Source organism: Agelaius tricolor, unplaced genomic scaffold (assembly GCF_023055355.1).
Source record: "Agelaius tricolor isolate 1412-34295 unplaced genomic scaffold, bAgeTri1.0.p SCAF_2, whole genome shotgun sequence".
NCBI classification, from domain to species: domain Eukaryota; kingdom Metazoa; phylum Chordata; class Aves; order Passeriformes; family Icteridae; genus Agelaius; species Agelaius tricolor.
The window spans coordinates 64,179,745-64,198,254 of NW_027269262.1; the positions used below are offsets into that span (position 1 = coordinate 64,179,745).

At 40.7% G+C, this 18,510-nt stretch overlaps 1 protein-coding gene across 4 annotated transcripts in view; it reads right to left on the minus strand.

Annotated features, from left to right (window-relative positions):
- JPH1 (junctophilin 1) overlaps positions 1-18,035 on the minus strand; it is an 82,627-nt gene extending 64,592 nt beyond the window's left edge. For 2 of the 4 annotated variants that reach the window (XM_071421209.1, XM_071421208.1), the window contains exons 1-2: positions 17,524-18,035; positions 10,449-11,205 (exon numbers count right to left, since the gene is read on the minus strand). In XM_071421209.1, the coding sequence (XP_071277310.1) occupies positions 10,449-11,205; positions 17,524-17,902 (1,136 nt within the window). In that variant the 5' untranslated portion in view covers positions 17,903-18,035. The remainder of the gene's footprint in view (positions 1-10,448; positions 11,206-17,523) is intronic. The other 2 variants (XM_071421212.1, XM_071421205.1) reach the window with 1 other exon arrangement.
- Positions 18,036-18,510: the final 475 nt, after the last annotated feature.

The window sequence follows — 18,510 nt, forward strand, 5'->3', positions numbered from 1 at the left end:
AAACCTTTTCCTTTCCTATTTCTTTTTAGTAAAGTTATAATGTAATATATATATATATATATATAATAAAATAATAAATCAAGCCTTCTGAACATGGAGTCAACATTCTCATCTCTTCCCTCATCCAAGAACCCCTGTGAACACGGTCACAGTCAGAGAGATAGGAAATGGTTTTAAGTTTAACAGTGAGCATATAAAAGCAGAAAATCCAAGAGTCACCCTAATTCTTCAAAGTGAATTTCTTCGGCAAAACCAGAACTATTTTCTTGAATGGATTAAGCAGTGCTAGGTTATACATCTGCCCAAAACTACATTTTCATGTACCAGCAAATTCCAGGGAAATTAAGTCATATTTTTCAAAAGAAGTATCTTTTAAAGTATCACATTAGATACACTAAAAGAAGAACAGTGTTCTTAAATTTTCAGGGACCTTGAACAAGCAGGCAGGGCTTCTGAAGATAGTTTAAGCTGAGTTTTTTCAGACTGACCTATGAAGACCCAGTCAGTATGTTCTTTGAACCATCAACCAAAAATGCCTTCATTGTTACAAAGAGCTGATTAAATATATTGTGAAATAGCAAATAAATGGGAGAACTTTTGTTAAGAGGAAATGAGCTCATGCATTTCACAGACCCAAGTCTTGTGCAACCCCTACTCAAATACCAGGGCACAATTCAACATTTCTGAGGACTTTTAATGTCCAAAATGTAATAGTATTCTATACTGAAAGAATTCCAGTCTGGCTTCATCCTTGTTAGGAACAGGAGAAATCCAGGTGTGCAGACAAGTGTGTGAGACCTCTGATGGTCTCTCTGTACTGTATGCAGACCTTCCTGAAAGAGACACCAGCTCCTTCACATTGCTCACTCACCATGGAGGTCTGCAGCCAAAGTTCCTCATGTTATGCAGCACGTCACCTCTCAAGCAGGTAACTCGCAACTTAACTGCCACACAGACTTCATGATCACTATCATAATGATCTAATCACATGTGTAAGGAGCAAGTGAATTCAAATCAAGTATCTGTTACATTACAAAGATGGAACTAACAAGTGAACTGCTAAAAGCCATTCAAAGCATACCCTGATCAACTAAAATTTGAAGAAAACATCAAGTAAGATTTAGCCCAAACTCCTTGGTAAATTTATTCAGAACTACAATTTTGACTAATTGATCTCTGCATTTATTGTTCATCAACCCAGCAAAGCTAAAAGCTAAATGCTATGTACTTTTATCCTTCTGCTAAAAAAGGTTCACCCTCAGAGCTCCATCAACAATTTTTTCATCAGAAATGCATCATATTTGTGCATGTCACAGTCAAAGACATTGAGGTGAAAATGTTTAGTGACTTTTCCTGGTAACAAGTGGTTGTATAATGCTCAATTATGAGCAAATACTATAACTACATCTCTTGCAGGCGGTCTAAATTTTAAGAATACAAAATATACACTAATTTTTATCTGTCCCATTTCTGTCTTAAAATAAATTTCTGGAACAGGTATAAACTCTGAATTAGGAAATAAAATGGCACTCTTCACCGATATGGCCTATACTATCCAACAGTGCTTGGGATTGGAACATATCATTATGATTTTTTTCTCATATTTCATTATCCACTGAGAATATAAAGCAATATTTATACCTGTACATTGCACCTTTAAGAAACTGTGAATGCTGGGCAACATTAGACCTCTCAAGGTGAGTTAAGTTTTGCACAAGGAATCTAGTCACCACTGGAATAAAGAGAAAGCCTCTTCACCAGAAACCACTAATACTTCAACAGATCTGCAGAAATCAAACATTTCTGAATATCACAGTAAGTCACCAACTTAGCTGCTCTGTTGATTTTTATGGAAGTGATGCCATTCCAACCTTTACTGCTAATCTGTGATTTCCAAAACTGAACTCTTCTCTGAAGCACAAAATGATGTTGTGAATGGTAATAAATTTAGAAACATTTAAAACATGAAAAACCAAAGATCATCGACTCCAAAGGTTAATCCACCACTGCCAAGTCCACCACTAAACCAAGTCCCTAAGTACCACATCTACACGTCTTTTACGCACCTTTAGGGATGATTCCCTTATTTTTCCTGGAATACATTTTGTATCTTAGCACTTGGCACTATATTCTTTGTTTTTAGGATATTCCTAAGATGCTTATACAACTGACATCACAAATTCCTGCAAGTGAAGGAGCTTGAAAAGTGAACTTGGGCAGAACACACGCACACATACTTGCATACACACACAGCCAGATCCTAGGAAGTCACTTCAGTTTAGTGGTCACCCAGATTTCTTGGTCTTCTTTCTTTTCCCTTTGGAAATCAAGTTTTTAACCAGCACGCTCATATCTGCCCACAGGCCACCTCAACAGTGACAATCTTTTGGGTCTTGCCTGTTTCCACATTTGGATTTTGAGTTCTTCTGCAGAACTAAGAGTGTCATGATCCAATACCTTTATTTATGAAGTAGTCTAAAAATTCAGAGAAAAAATATCTTTGAAATTATTCACCCCAAAGCCAGAAAGGAAAGCTAAGGCAGCAGCAAAATGACCTCTGCCTCTTTTTATATATGCCAGTAACACCTGAGGCAAACACGAAGTGGAAGTGCTGCATTACAGCAATAAGGCAACTAAACAAGCCTTACCCACCTGATTCAGTGTGGTAAGAGAAAAGAGATGTAGATACCTGTCTTCTTAACCTCCTAGAACAAAAGAGCTGAAAATTTACATTTAACTGATTTCATTTTAGTCAGATACTAGAAGGAAATTTCTGACTTTTAAATGCAAAACAGTAATACCATCACTTCTCATCAATCCTTACTTTTAATGTAGTAAAACCCAAAGTATAGCATTTCTCACCAAAAAGTCTGGAAAAAAATCAAGAGAAAGAAGAAGTGCTTAAGTGAACAAAAAATTAATTCAGAAACAGAACATACTAGGACAGACTAAATGACTGGTTCTCCCAACTGTGGTTTAGTGCTGGACACCCATAAGGGCTCAGGGCTGAGAACTCATTCTTAAATGCCAAGGAAAAGCTTGAACAGCCAAGTGACTGAATTTGTGAATGGCAGCATCAGAGAAGTCTGAGGCACAACTGCAACGAAGGGCTGCACAAAACTCACTGATCGCTTTTAACAGCGAATGAAGTTCAATTTAAGTGTAAGAGTGATGTGTGAAGCAGAACAACCCCAACTTTATTTATGAGTGGCTTTAAGGTGACCTTGGGAATGAGCTCTTGGGAGACTGCTACCGCTATTCAGCAGATCTGGGAACAGTAAATCTTGAGAGGACAACAGGAGTAATCAATAGGTTGTTTCAGATGTTAAACGCTGACATGGGTTTGAGGGAGGCAAACTTCAGTGGAGAAATTTATTCCTGGACCCTAGCCACAAAGACATTTTGCCTCCACCTCCACAGACAATGAGAGCAAAAAACTGCAGAAGAACAAACAAAGCAGAAAAACAAAGCGCAAATTTAGGAGTACTGAAAGAAGAAGATCATAGTGAGATAAGCAAAAGAATGCAGGTCAGTGTACAGAAGCACGTACTGAAATCTGTTACATACATAAAGCAGAAAAATGTATTAATCACCAGAAACATGAAGAAAAGTCATAATATGTATCACTGATCCATTAGTATTCAAACAAACAGCACCACTCATTGAACTACACCAGTTTTGAGAAAATGAATCAATTGTTATTAGGAAAATATAGAATTAGACCAATGTAGGGGGCATGAATTAATCGTTTAAATGAGTATTTTTCTGCTGTAGTTGTTCTACAGAATACTCTTTGACAATGTTACAGTTAGATGATAGCAAGTTTTCTTATCTCTTTGAAGAAATAAGCTGGGAATGTTCTATTTTGTTACTTTAATTCGTATTTATTTCCATCACGGAAACTCTCCTACAAGTCAGTAAAGACAGATGCTATTTGCAGCTTAGCTTTTGAACAATTGTTGTAATACAGATCAAAACTGACATGCTATATAAAAAATAAGGGAAGACTCTGCCTAACAACTCATCTTCTGTGACTACAAAAAAATACTAGTCTCTTTGTCTATCCCAGTACCATTAAAAAAAAGCCTTAATGTTGTCACGTACATCTGCTGGGCTACTACTGCAAAAATCATCTCTGCTTCTCAATTAAGTGTTCTGGAAATTGGGGAAAAACCCCCATATCATCTGAAAAAAGAATATATTTCAAGAATGTTTGTACAGCAGAAAAGGCTTTCTTAGAAGGTTATTTTAAAAGCAGTGGTGCAGCATTGTTTCATTTAAGTTCTGAAAGCACTGAATATTTCCAATCTTACACTAGCAATCTCCTGATTTTAAACAATTTAGAAAAGCTACTCTCAAGTAACAATTCTGTGTCTAATACAAACACAAGGTAAAACTGGATATGCACCAGAACTGCTTTAAAAAAAACTTAAATCCCTATTAAGCTTATGGCTGTAGGTAGGTATATTTGGATATAGGTATGTGAAAAAAACCTAAATACTAGATAAAATTAAATACTAAATACTTCTAAAATTTCAAGCTGAGATATGGTACAGGACTAATTTCGCATATTTTCAGCCACGTAATCTTGGTGCATTAAATACTAAGAAAGTAAAAAAAAAAAAATCTGTGTAATGATGTTTATACGATTTGTATATTTCAAACAGCTGTATTATTCATTCCCCAGCAAATAACTGAGGAATAGTCCAAGATTATATTCTTTTACCAATGAGTTGTTTGTGAAATCTGAGGGAATATGTGCCCCAATGAAGTTAGTGGTGTAACTCCCACAGGATTCAAAGAACATATGGTTTTCTATAAAGAATGCAGAATTAACTTTAAAATTACTATCTATAGTAGTTCAAGACCTATTTTAAGTTTTACCACAGCATTTCACTTGTTATCTTCAAACAAACTATGTAGCAAAATGATTCAAAGTGATTTCATTTTGAACCTCAGGCAGCTTTTTGTACTGAAGCAAGCAGTCTTATATAAATACCTTTGGTATTTGCTGGATCCTATTCCTAAACACAATGTTCATATTTCAGCTATAATAAGTAAAGCATCTCCAAGGCGTGTGAGGCACCAGGCTTGCAAGTGTCCAGTTTAGTTTCTTGAGTAAAGTGAGAGTGGTAGAGTCAGCTAAATCCCTCATGGAAAGCTGTGTGTGGCACAAATAATTCAATGCTGTTTGGAATGATGGGCAGCTGCCTTCTAGTGTGGACACAAACTGTACTATCACATGCGTGTCATTTTAGCTCTCCCTAGAAATCACAGTTTGTTCAGGTCAAGCTGAGCACACTGGTCACACAAGGCAATGAACACAACAAAGGAGCTGCCTAGTAAACCCCTAGTACTGCTTCCTGAGACTTCCACATGCTCCATATGACCCTGCCATGCAACACAGCATGGTGAAGCTTACTCTGAATCAAGGTTATGAAAAATGTAAGCAGTGGGTTCTTAAGTAACTGCTGTACTGTGGACATGGGTGCTCTGGGGTGGACAGCTGAGCCAGAGGTGCTGCCCAGCAACTTGAAGGCAATGCTAAGTGCCCAAGCCCAGGCTGGGGCAGCACCAGGCCAGGACTCAGGGTAAACTGGAGTTCTCTGACTCATCCTAGCACTGGACATCACACAAGTCACTACTGGCTCCAGGCCACGATGACAGCAAGGGATAGCAGGGTCCCAAACAAAGTCCATGTTGTGAAGCTGGGTTCACTCCCAAACAAAATAGTTATTCTGGGTCTCTACTACCAAGTTGATCCTGCTGCACCTTCCTTCTGCATCCACTTCTAACAACTCAAGACTCCTTGGGAGCCATGCAGAACAAAGCAGTTCGCCTGGTTGTGAGACAGGATCACAAGCAGAGTTTCAGCAGTTTCTATTAAAAAAATAAAAGCTGAAATTTAGCTCTAGCATCTGTGGACTTGGACACAAACATGTTAAAAATAAAATTGAGCTGTCTAAAAAAGCTGCTCTGAAAAAGAAATCACTGCAGAAGATGCCAGTTAATCCCCCTTCAGTGCTCCACTTAAAAAGAGCACTAGAGTGACTAGAGGCTTGCTAGTCACTGCTGTCTGAGCACAGACAGCTAATTAACAAGGAGGAACTGCTGCATATTATTAGTAGTAAGATATTGATTTTACTGTTATCTTGTTCTCTGACCCAGTCTTTTGCCAGCTTCTTTTCATCTGTTGGGCACTGCCATTTTCCCAGACTGCAAGGTCTCCAGACAGCACAATTTGTTTGTGCAGTGCCTAACACAAAGGAACCATTATGCTTCACCAAATCTCAGGTGTTCCTGTAATGAGAGCCCGTTACAATATTGCTTTTAAGGTGGACACAAGTTCTCATGGCATGCTATGACAATACATGCACTTCACTTAAAAGTCACTCAAAACTTCAAACTAATTAAAAGTATTTCGCTCTTGTGAAAAGGAGAAAAAAGAAGAAGTTTTAATTCTTGAATCTGTTTTATGACCTCAAAGATCAATGAAATGTAAGGAAAGTATCAACAAAGAAATATTTTTCTCTTTTGAATTCTTTCTCTCTTTTCCTTCATACGATCTTCTGGTTCATATTTCTTACCCTTACCATATTTTTATGATGTCCCTCTGTGTCCTTGCAAAGTTTGTTCTTCCTCAGAGAGTCGACACTTAAGGAAAAATATCTTTTAAGGGGAGAATAGCTAGAAAATATTTGAAAGAAAAAAAAAAAGAAAAAGGCCTGGCTCAGAACGCTCAATTCTGAATGCAGAAAATTGAATTTTCTGAAAGAATATGGAACATGAAGGGTTGTTAGTAAACAAACATCATTCCTTCTGCTTCCACTGCCTCACATTTACTTAGAGGACTGATGTATTTTAAAAACACCCAGTGACACTGAGTATTATAAAGTAAGTTTATGTTCAAACTCTGAAAATGAATTCCAGAAACAATACAGTTTTATATTGTACATAAGTATTGATGAAGGCAAAGTTAATATAATACAGAATAATGAAAACTTAAGTAATTTTCTTACTAGGAAAGAAGTGCTCTAATGTGATTCCAGTTTACATCAAACTGCAGAGGGATATCTCCTTTGAATGAGACACATGACAGTGATGAAAAGGTAGTTCAAAATCCCTACAGTGAGAATTATATGATATCCTCAAAATGAGTTTCCACTTGACTCTTCTACATAGGGGCTTTTTAATATCATCCAAAAGGCTCTTCCAAACATACATTTTCCAGCATTAAAAGCACTTCACATGTATAGAGAAGAATCAAACATTTCTGGAAAGCAGCTTCTCCTCTTAGACAGGAGGACCTCAAATAAGGCATATAAATCTGACTGCTTTTAGCACAATGCATTAAAGATGAATTTGAATTAATACTCCCCATAATAATGATATTTTTAAAAGGCACCTTAGAAGTTTTGAAAAGGGAAAGTAATGAGCATAATTTTGAAGTTTCTCAAATTCTGATATTTTTATATTTATGCCAAAACATTTTTTCCTTAAATACAGCTGGTAAAACTAGTACACAATCAAATCTATTAAGTTGCACTGTAATTTTAAAAGAAGTTTTATTCATTGCTAATTTCTAATCTGTTTTGAATACACATCTGTGTAGTAGAAGCTAGTAATAATTTTCCTGATACAGCAGCTTTTTATACATCACATAATGTTGCAATTTGCTATCTTTTGAGAAATGGTGTTGTAATTTTCAAAACACCTCAGTACAAATACCTCAAAAACCCAAAGGCTAAGTCAGGAGAGCCAATGTAAATTCAGGTTCAGATAAGCACTACTTATCCCAACTTTTATATTTTTCTTTGTGTACAAAACTGCCACTTTAGACAAAGGAAGATTACACAGATTACTAGAGATGACTTTCAGACATAAAAAGACATTGGGAATATAAAGCAAAACAGTGGTTGGTCTCGTTGAAGACTGTGTGGACATCTGTCACAGGTCAAACTACCAGCCAAGCCTGTCAGGACCAGCAGGGAGCTATGAAGAGGAGTATGGTCTGTTTCCATTTGGCTGAACAAACATTTTGGGAATATTCTTCCTGTATGCAGGAAGAATAGCAACTCCAAGCTGCACTGAAAAGGAAGGTATCTGGATGAGAGTAAGGATTTCTAGCACTTTGGTTTGATGGTTTTGGGGGTGAGAAAAGGTGTATCTAGTGAGTTCTTCAACTAATGGAATGGAAATCAACAGCAAGCACACAGTGCTGGTGACATCTGTCCAGTCTGAAACACAGAAGGCCACTGTGCAGTGAGGTGATGCCATATGGGCAGAACCACCTTTGTATTTATTACACACTAGAGAAATTACAGAAGGCAGACTAGACTTTTTTGTGCAGTAGTAATTGTCGGGAAACAGACAGGACCACCATCCTCATATTCATCTAGGAAGACATTGCAAGAATGCTATGGTCCAAAGAATTATTATACTATTAATATATCAGTTTGGTAAAAACTTGGTAAAGACAGTTTGGTAAAGACAGTTCTTTAGTACACCAGTGCTCATGGCCTTGCTCAAATACTGGTACATACTCAAAACAACTCTGAAATTTGCAAGATAGGAAAGGTCTTGCCATTCTTACTAGGGGAGCCCAACATGCCCTTAGAAGTGAAGTTAATATTATCTTCATGCCTGATGTTGCCCAGCTTGGTGTCAGGTCTCTTGGCCTTTGAATCAGTGCCAGTACAGTTGGTGCAGTGGCTACTAAAAAGAGAGAACACCTGAATCTGCCATCTTGCTGTCTATCCTGGTAGTCATGGGAGTGTTTCAGAGAGATTTTTAGCTCAGAAACCAAAGGGAGAGACTGCCCCTGGTCACAGCTGCACTACAACATCTACTGCACTTTCAAAAACATATTTTCAAGAAATCAACATTGTTTTGGTGAATTGTTCCAAAAGAAGCAATTTGAACTCTGTCCTCCACCTAAAAATCAAAGGGAAGGAAAAGCAAACAAAACACTTCAGAGACACTTCTTGAAGAGGAAGTGCATTCACTGTGCCTTGCAATGTAATGGTCTCAGATGACAGCTTTTTAATAGCTTATACAGACTCAAAGGGGTGACTCCCCCTTTCCATAGATTTTTTAAAAAACCTAGGGCTTATTATGTACTGATAGAACATGAATGGGATCCAGTACTTTCTTAAAGTTAGGTATTACTGACCTGCCTTACTAATACAGTATGCTGTCATATAATGCCTTACATATATTTATAGAAGTAACCAAATATATGCTACCCTTTAGTTACTTACATGACCAGTTATCAGAAAAATCCTTTAATGGTATGCTACATTCTTCATCATAGTGTCTCAACTGCTTCTTGCTATGAGCATTTTATATATTCAAGCTCTCCTACTTAAGCAGTTTTTTGTATTTTCTGTACTCCTTATGACTGTCAGGAAAAGGGTAGTCACTGGGGACACACTAGTGACCACACTAAATTAGGAATCAGTTGTTCAGCTCAAAGAGTAATGTGACATCCTCTTTCTAAAATAGCATGAAGATTTTCTTTCATGCACATTCTGGACTCTTTTTTTCATTCAAAGCATATTTCAAGAAAAGCCTGCCTGAGGAAACAAGCTAAAGCCATCAATAGAGAAACTGCCACAGAAACTTACTGGAAGGCAATAAAAATGAAATAGCTTTTTAAAGAGTTCTCAAACTTAACAATATAACCAATTAAAATTGTTTGCACTGATTTAATTTGTAACAATTCCATTTCAAGAAACTTTGCTTGGTTGTTGGTTAGCAGTTGAAAGTGAAAATGACTTTCCTCCACTACCAATACCCACACACTTCTCCCGTCTCAAAGATTTGGCAGAGGCACAGGGAGAAGCTGACTACCCCTATTTCAGGTGGTGGTTGTATGATCAGATGAGCTGAGGAGAAGCATGCTCCAAAATGGAAGAGTCCTCATGAAGAACTCTTTTGGCAGATACTGCCCTGGCAACCAAATCAGCAGCCTCTAAGCACAACATCCTTGACCATTATTCTTAGGCTGTTCCTACCAAGAGTTTCTCAGACAAAGAGATGCATCTTAAGATGCCTATTCTCAAATGGGCAACTTCAGTCAGTTTCAGATGCTACCAAAAAAATTGGCAATACAGTAAGTATAACTGGAGCATGGTTATGGGAAAATATTAAAAGTTTACCTCATTTCCCCCAAATAATTCATTACATTTCTCACCAATTTTATTTTCCAAACAGGTTTAAAGGCATAATGCAGCAGCTCTTGAGAGAAAGCAGAAATATATCAAGAATGGAAATTTACTTTTACAGTATATTACGGAACAAACACCAACTCTTTACTCAAACCAGTTGAAGCTCTAAGCTGCATATGCATAATGCCACTAAAGTCAACAGAGCTACACACATGAAACTGAGAGGTGAGCAAGTGCTCACTACCACAAAGGTTTACAACCTTCCATTTGATAACTTACCTTGAGGTTGCAATTTCCACTTTGGTTCTTGCCATGGCAGCTGCTCGCTGTGCACCCTCTATTGCTCTATCCACCTTTTCTCTAGTTTTTGTGTTTCGTATTGGTATAAGTTGCTTTCTTATTCCACGGACCAAAATGTTATTTTTGTACTTTCCCTCTTCTTTGGTGCCATCTGGAAACATGGTACATCCATATCCATGCCTCCTGTTATTCAGCCACTCTCCTTCATATTTCATACCATTTGATCGCTCACTGATACCAAAACCGCTGCGCTTGTCGTTCTTCCATTCACCCATGTAGGCTTCTGTAGTGGTAGCATCAACGTGGTCTTCCAGGGGGCTATAATCACAGTCACCATCTCCAAAACTAATAGTAGAGTTGGCATCACTAGAACTAATCCTGCTCATAGCAGCATCGCTCCTTACAGAGCTCCGTTTGCTAGATATCGATGACCTAGACTCCGATTTTCTAAGTTTTATACTACCAAGAAGGGATCCTCTTCTGAATAAGCCTCCTTTTTTCTTAATGCCCATGGCTTCTGGATCACTGTGAAAATTGAGCACAAATCCTCCTCTTGTTCCAGCCGGACTGTCTGAAGTGACGTCATGCAGAACAGTGCCATTGCTCTGCTCACTTCGAAGTGACGCCAGAGATGTGCGCAGAGGTGAACGGATCACAGTGGCCATGCCATAGGGTACACTCTGACGTACACCGTATCCATGTCTCATCCCTCCTGTCCACTGCCCCTGGTAGGTACCTTTTAAAGTAATAAGAAGTTAAATTTAGGAAGCTGTAGAAGACCTAGCCCACTCCATCCAATATGCTACAGGCAACACTACACTGTAAGCTCTGATTTTGGTAAGAAGAGATGCACACGACACAGACAGATAAACTACTTTTGTTACTTGTTTTTCTTGTAAATTATTTTGAAGCAAATCCTTCACTTTCACAGCTGATTTATTTTGGTAACTAAGACACAGTAACTATAATCATAAGCATTTTTTTTAATGGATCTGTTCAGGGGAAAAAATTGAGAGAAATTTCTAAAGCAGGACTCCCTCAACATTTTTTTAAGGTGGACTGATAGGAAGGTGGCCAGCAGAAACAAAGACACATTATATGTAGTCAGCTGAGAAGGGAGAGAGCCGGACACTTACAGCTCTTGTGCCCAGCTGCACACAGAAAGAGCAAGTAGGAAAAGTAACCATTCTGTCATCGTGGGTTTAAGGTGACTATAGACCTCTCCTTGTCAGGAGCTATTTGACAGATGGTCTGCAGATGGGCTTTTGGATCCACTGTCATAAACCTCCACTGTAAAATTAAATATTTTAAAATTTTTGTGTGGATTTGAATGAAAGAGCAAAACCTTAGGACTCCTTTCTCTTTATGAACTCTTCATACCAACACTTTCTAGTATCCCCAGCACATAAATATGCACCGCATTCTGCCTTATGTTCTGACAGAGGGATCAAAAGCATGAATTCTTTAGCCCTTTTTTTTGCCTTTCTTTTGTTCTGCAGTGTATAAGAAAGGCAAGGCAGTAACACAGTACTGCACAATGTTCTAGCAAACATTTAATCATAACTACTCTTGTAAAATGTTTTAAACAGCAATGTAAGGAGGGAAGATGGTACACGGTATGAAAAGTCATGGATGGCCATGCAAAGTTGCACTGGAGCCAAACCCCACCTTTATCAGATTACTACAGCAAATTTTCTTCTTGTATTTTTGAAAGGTATTTTCATTTTGACACTTTGCAGTGTCTGCTCTCTGAAGGCCATTTCTACCAGAGGCTCCAAAGGAAGGTTGCATGGATACCGTAACTAGAAAGTAGAAGATAACTTATTTTGTGATGTAATTTTACTCTAATTCCCTTTAAACTACTTTAAGCTCCTCAAAACGAAGTTGCTCACCCACCTAGTGCTGGGTTTTTTGTTTTTTTTTTTTTTTAAAGCTACTTTGAATATTTTTTCAGAGAATAAGTAATCTTTAATTATTTTTTAAAATTTTGATCTACTTCAATTGGAGCATCTATTAACTATTCAGAGAACTAAATATCAAATGTCAAATTTAGTGATTGATAAAATTTTTGTGAAAATATTTATGCAGTACCTGCAGTTAAAGATGCAGATCCAAGATTAATTTGCTTTGAGATTCAATCTCTACCATATACACATACTGGTTTGGTTGTGTACGTGTCCACCATTTATCAAGTACTGCCTTACTCATTACCTCTTCTGCTAATGTGTATTTCAGTTTTAACACACAATTAAATTTGCTAAGTCTCTTTTCACTATTATATAATACTAGATAGGTTCCAAAACGTAACTATTTCGTGTTGGTAGAAAATTCTACCAAGTGGAAGGTTTTTAACAGATGGCTGCTGACACAAACAAATAACTTTCTTAGTTTCTTTCTCATTCTCTGTATCCTGGATACCTACTACTGCACTGGTTGTAAGGGTGCTGAATCTAGGAACATGATTATTTTAAAAAACTCAGCATATGGGGAAGAACAAATAGAAACATGAGCACAAAGCACTGGTATGACATGTTCTGTAAATACTGCAAATATACAGCCACAATCTAATTTTTGTTTTGTTAAACAGAAAATTCCTGGAAATACATTAATATTTTATGAGCACAAATTAGTTCATTTTGTCCCTAATTATTCTGGGATCTGTAATGATGTGCTGGAACTAAGAATCTACATACACTTATTGCTACATATTATAACCCCTTTATTGTTCTGCACTAGTTAATTTAATTTTGAAATAATAAATCTAAGTCTAATTTTGATTATACCACAATATTACATTAGAGTAGCATCTCATAATTATGGCTCTCCATGCTGCTTACAACATCAGACTTCAAGCATAATCTACTATTTCAGTACAGAATTTTAAAGAAGAATAAAAGGTCAGCATCTTTTTCTTACTAATATTTTAATTAATAAACATGTGTTTAATGAAAAGCTCAAAAATACTTAATTAAGGACTTGTATTTTTCACTACTCTAGAAGGAAGGGAAGTGTTTGCAGCTGCCCTTAAGGGTATTAAAACACGAACAATTAATGTGCTGCTATCCACCAGTCCAATTTTCCTTTCTACTGGGGAAATAAAATCAATGCCAGCTTCTTCTAAAGAGAAAATAGTAAAAAAGAAAATGGAAGATTCATACTCATTTCATCCTTAAAAAGTATGAGATATTTAGGCTGAATTTTATGCAGTGTAGCAGGTAACTCTTATGATTTCTATTATTACAGATGTCTCAATGGAAACGCTTCTGATACTAATGCTAAAAAGCCAACTCATTTTCCTTGGTTTTTCAACTCACATTTTAAAGGAAAAGTATTTTAATGAAATATGGAGAGCAGTGTCCAGAATGTAAATACAGGAACCTTGTACAGTAATTTGACTGACTATATCAGACTTGAACTGCATCACCTTATTCATTAAATCTTAGAAATCTTTAAACAAGCAAGACATGTCAATACTGCAATATAACTAAACACAACAATGTATAAGACATGATGAAAAAGCTTTTCCCATATATGAAGATGAAAACACATGCAGTATTTACCTATCTCTCTAGATAAAGAGGAACGATACATCAACAAACACACCACATTCTGTTTCACCTTATACCATAGCTGACTATTCAAAGCAGTTCCTCTAAAAGTCAATTACTAAAATTTTTATTAAAACTGCAATTACCAAGATAATTTAAAACTGTATTTGACCATAAAATAGTAACATTGTTTAGCACTAATTTTTCAAAAGCTGGGCTTGCTATCCTTTGTAACTGAAGAAACATTTAGCCACAACTGCTGACCATCCATCTGGTGTTCAATTGGTTCTCTTGGAAAGGTGTTCATATTTTAAGCCTGGGAGCTATTAGAAAGTGTATTTTTTTCCTTTTCTTTTTGTTGGCAAGTTGTTCTAAGATATAATTTCATAATCTGTTTCCTTAGTTACAGTGTGCCATCCCTTCTAAAACACCCTTGGCGCATCTTACAGCTGTAAATGCCATTGCCCACTTGCAGCTAAAATTTAAAACTACACTGTGAAAAAACCTGTGAGTTTAACTACTCTGCTTGCTCTTATCCTTTACTCAGATATTCTGGGGTTTAAAAAATTTGTTGTTATATTAAGATTTTTGCATGCTTTTCTCACTCAAATGTTAACTAAGTGTAGACCTAGAAAGAAGACCTCTCAGAAATCAATGAGCATATGCGACCTTTGCTTCAGGGTGCTTTTTCCCCTGATCTCCCTTTGTGGAATGACAACATGCAATTTTTTTCCTGTTTTTGGAATTTTTTTCCTGGTTTTTCCTGTTGTTGGAATGACCATTAATGACCAATTTAGACATACTGAAGTTTCAAATAAGGCCACAGTCACTCCTCCGGTAGGTTTGGCATCTTCACACAGATTAACAAAACCTAGGGAGTTTAAAGGAGGCATAAAAATCCAGATTGCTGCAGGGGACAGATAGATGGGCCACTGGAAAGCCAAATGTAATCACATTCAATGAATGAAGCATCATGGTTTATAATTCACAGTGTTTTCCTCAGAGATTTGACTGAGTGACAATTTTAAGCATCTAAACACAGCATGACCTGTATTACTCATGTCATGAAAAGTGTTGTGTGCAAAAACTGAGGAACACTGACAATGCTCATTTTCCTTTTCCCTCCTTCAATGACATCTCATAATACCACCAATCCACCAATACACTTTAAAGCAATGTACTGGGGATATACAAAACCAAAACCAAAACCAAACCAAACCAAAACACACAAAAAGCTAGCAGCAAAGAAATCCTCATTATAGTGAGTTTGAAAATAAACTGGCAGTTGGCATAGTCTAATGAGTAATTTCTCTACACTGGTATTCATGAAGAGAGAGCTTTCCTGCAACTGTTTTAAATTATGTTAAAGATACATGTGTAAATCTGGTTTCCTTATAAACCCATTTCAGATGTTGTTCTGGTGTGCAAATACATCTATTGTTCCCAGAGCATGAAAACAAAAGCACATCTGCAAACATCTATGACGTACTGCTCTGCTTCATTCATGAGTACTTTCATTAAAATCAATGGGACTTCACACCCTCTGTTCGTATGAGCTGCAACATGCAAAAGACTGGAGTCATGACAACACATTCCAGCTAACAGTGTGAACTGGATCCCTCATATGTTGCTCCAAGTCTAAATATTGAGAGAATTTATCTCCAATAACCAATACTATATTAAGACTTCTTTAAAAAGCTGCAAGAAGCCTAAAGAAAAAAGGATAAAATCAACTTTATTTTAAGAAAATATTTTCTAGAAGATTTAATGGAATGGCAATTTGCTTTTCCAAAATGGAAGGGAGGAATAAAAGGAAAGCCACTGCTTGTATTTAGCCAAAACAAATATAATAAAAATTGAAAAGTGCATTGTGCGATGAAAGAGAAATTGAAATTCTGATCTCTTCCATACTTTGATTTTGGTGGGGTTTTTTTTGTTGTTTTTATTAATCCAAAAACATAGCTGTCTTTGATTATCACAAATTTCCACACCAGGAAACAATTTTTGGACAGCTACAAATATCTCTAAACAAGGAGACAGAAAGGTAGAAAACTCACTGCACACTTCCTTGTCTGAAGGAACTGAATCTTACCAACTTGCTACATTTTCTATTTTGGAGAAGAAAAAATAGGAGCCCAACTGCAAATATCTAATTTTCTGCTCAATACAAAAATACCCATTCTCCTGAAAGTTTGACCAGAGATGATGTGACAAAAATCCTTGAAGAAACCAGCAAAAGCATCAGTTGAGAGCTGATACATGGGTTAGTCCTTTAGTCACATCACGTGAACAGTACCTCTGATTTTGGTAAATTCTATTACCTGCCTGCTAACTGAACACATTTCTGAACGCTGAAGCAACCAGCATTTCTGTCAAAAAATCCCAGCGACGTCTAGTCCTAAAACTGAGACCCGTTTTTCCTCCTGTTAGAACAGACCAAACCCGCTCCCTTGTTCCTAGCTGAAGAACAACTCTGCAGAAGTTGCAGGTGGCACTTCCAGCGAAGCCAACGACATTACACCAGCAAAGGCTGAATTAAAGACTATCAGGCTTATTCATCATGCAGAGCATGAAGTGACAGAGGTACAAGAACTGTAAGTGAGCTCCAGCCCTCGTTAACCTCGCTGAACCCTGACTTGACCGCTCCCGACTTCAGCGGAGGGCGGATCGCCGCGGCCGCTCCGCACGCCCACCGCGGTGAGGCTCAGCCATGGGACATTGGCTTTGCCGGGGGAAGGGTGTGAGAGGCAGGTCTGCGCGAGTGCACGGTATACCTCCTGCTTTGAGCAGGATGCTTGAAACTACCCCGTATTTTTGTAAAAACGGGAGTTATTATACGAGGGTGGACCCAAGTTTCATTGATTTTACGCGAGCTGCGTCCCCACTCCATTAGCTCCAGCCTCCTGTTTACAAGCCGAGCGCATCGAGCGCACAAAGCCCGCATATCAGCGGGGCACAAGGGCTCTATTAGAACAAGTTCCTGCCATTCCCGCACGAACGCGGCGCTCAGGGGGTAAGCTGCCGGGGCTCGCCCGCCTCGCTCGCTCCCCAAGCCGGGCGCGGCCACCCGGCCATCGCCACTTCGGGCAGGGAGCCCGTGAGCCGCCTCGGCGGGGAGAAAGGAAAGCCGTCTGCAGGCGGCCGTAATGCGGATTTCTACCAGCTGGCCGGGAGAAAGCCCTGAGCCCGGACAGCTCAGCGCGCTCGGAGCGCAGCCTGGGCCAGGCGGCTCCTCACAGAGTGGGGCGGGGCGGCCGCCAGGCACCTGTGGCGCTCCCCGGCCGCCAGCGGAGCCTCGGGGACGCCGAGCGAAGGGCGCCGGGAAAGGCGCACAGCTGCGGGCAGGGGCAGGAGAAGCGCCCCCGGTGTGAGGGCGGCGGTGAGAGCGCGGGGCTGGAAGGAGGGGCCCTTCCCGCGGCGCGCCCACGCAGGCGCGCACCCCCCACCCCCATTCCCGCCCGCCCCCCGGCGCCGCCGCGCGCGGGGCGCCCCCCGCCGGCGCCCACCTCCGTCCCCGTAGGTCTCCACGCCGTATCCGTCCTGCAGCCCGTTGCTCCAGGTGCCCTCGTAGCGGGCCGGCGTGCTGAGGCTCTGCCGCACCCCGTAGCGCCCCTTGAAACCGTGAGACCACTCGCCGCGGTACATCCACCTGCCCTTCGTCTCCACGCCCAGCCCGTGGCGCTTGCCCTGAGCCCAGTAGCCCAGGTAGGTGTTGCCGCTGGGCCAGGTGTAGCCGCCCGCCACCTCGAAGCCGTGGGACCAGGAGCCGGCATACTCGCCCTGCCCCTTGGGCCCGGTGCAAATGCCGTGCCCGTGGGCTTTCCCGTCCTCCCAGCCGCCGCAGTAGGTGCCGCCATCGTCGAAGTCGAACCGGCCGCCCGTCATCCAGGGCAGCGGGGCGAGCGCGGCGCCGCCGCCGCCTCCCGCCCGCCTTCCACTCCCTTCCCTGCTTCGCCTGCCTTGCTGTTCCTTGCCTTCCCTTCCCGCCCGCCGCCCGACCGACCGACCGACCGACAGCCCCGGCGTTCCCCGCGACTGCGAGCGCTCCGCCGGCCGGCCACCCGCGCCCAGCCCAGCCGCAGCCCCGCGGCGGCGAGCGGCGCCCGCCCCCCGCTCCTCCCCGCCCGCCCCTCCGCTCCCGCCCGGGCCCGCCCCCGGTGTGGCCGCGCCGCTGCCGCGGGGCAGGTGCGCGCCCCTGGGGCGGGCTGGGGCTGGGGCCGCGCCCGCGGGAGTAGCTGCCTTCGCCCGCTCTGCTCGCTCGCGGGGAGGTCTCCGTGTGCCTTCTGCTCCCGGGAAAAGCTGCCCCCCGCTGGTCGGGGGCGCGCGCGGCCCGGGGCGGGGCGAGCCGGGAGCGCGCAGGCCGGGCCGGGCCGGAGCCCCCGCGATGCCCGGGGGGCGGAGGTGGCTCCGTGCCCCGCCTCGCCTCGGCGCTGCCCGCCCCTCGGGCTGCCGGGCAGGTTGCTGCTACACCTGCTAGCACCTGCAACAAGTAG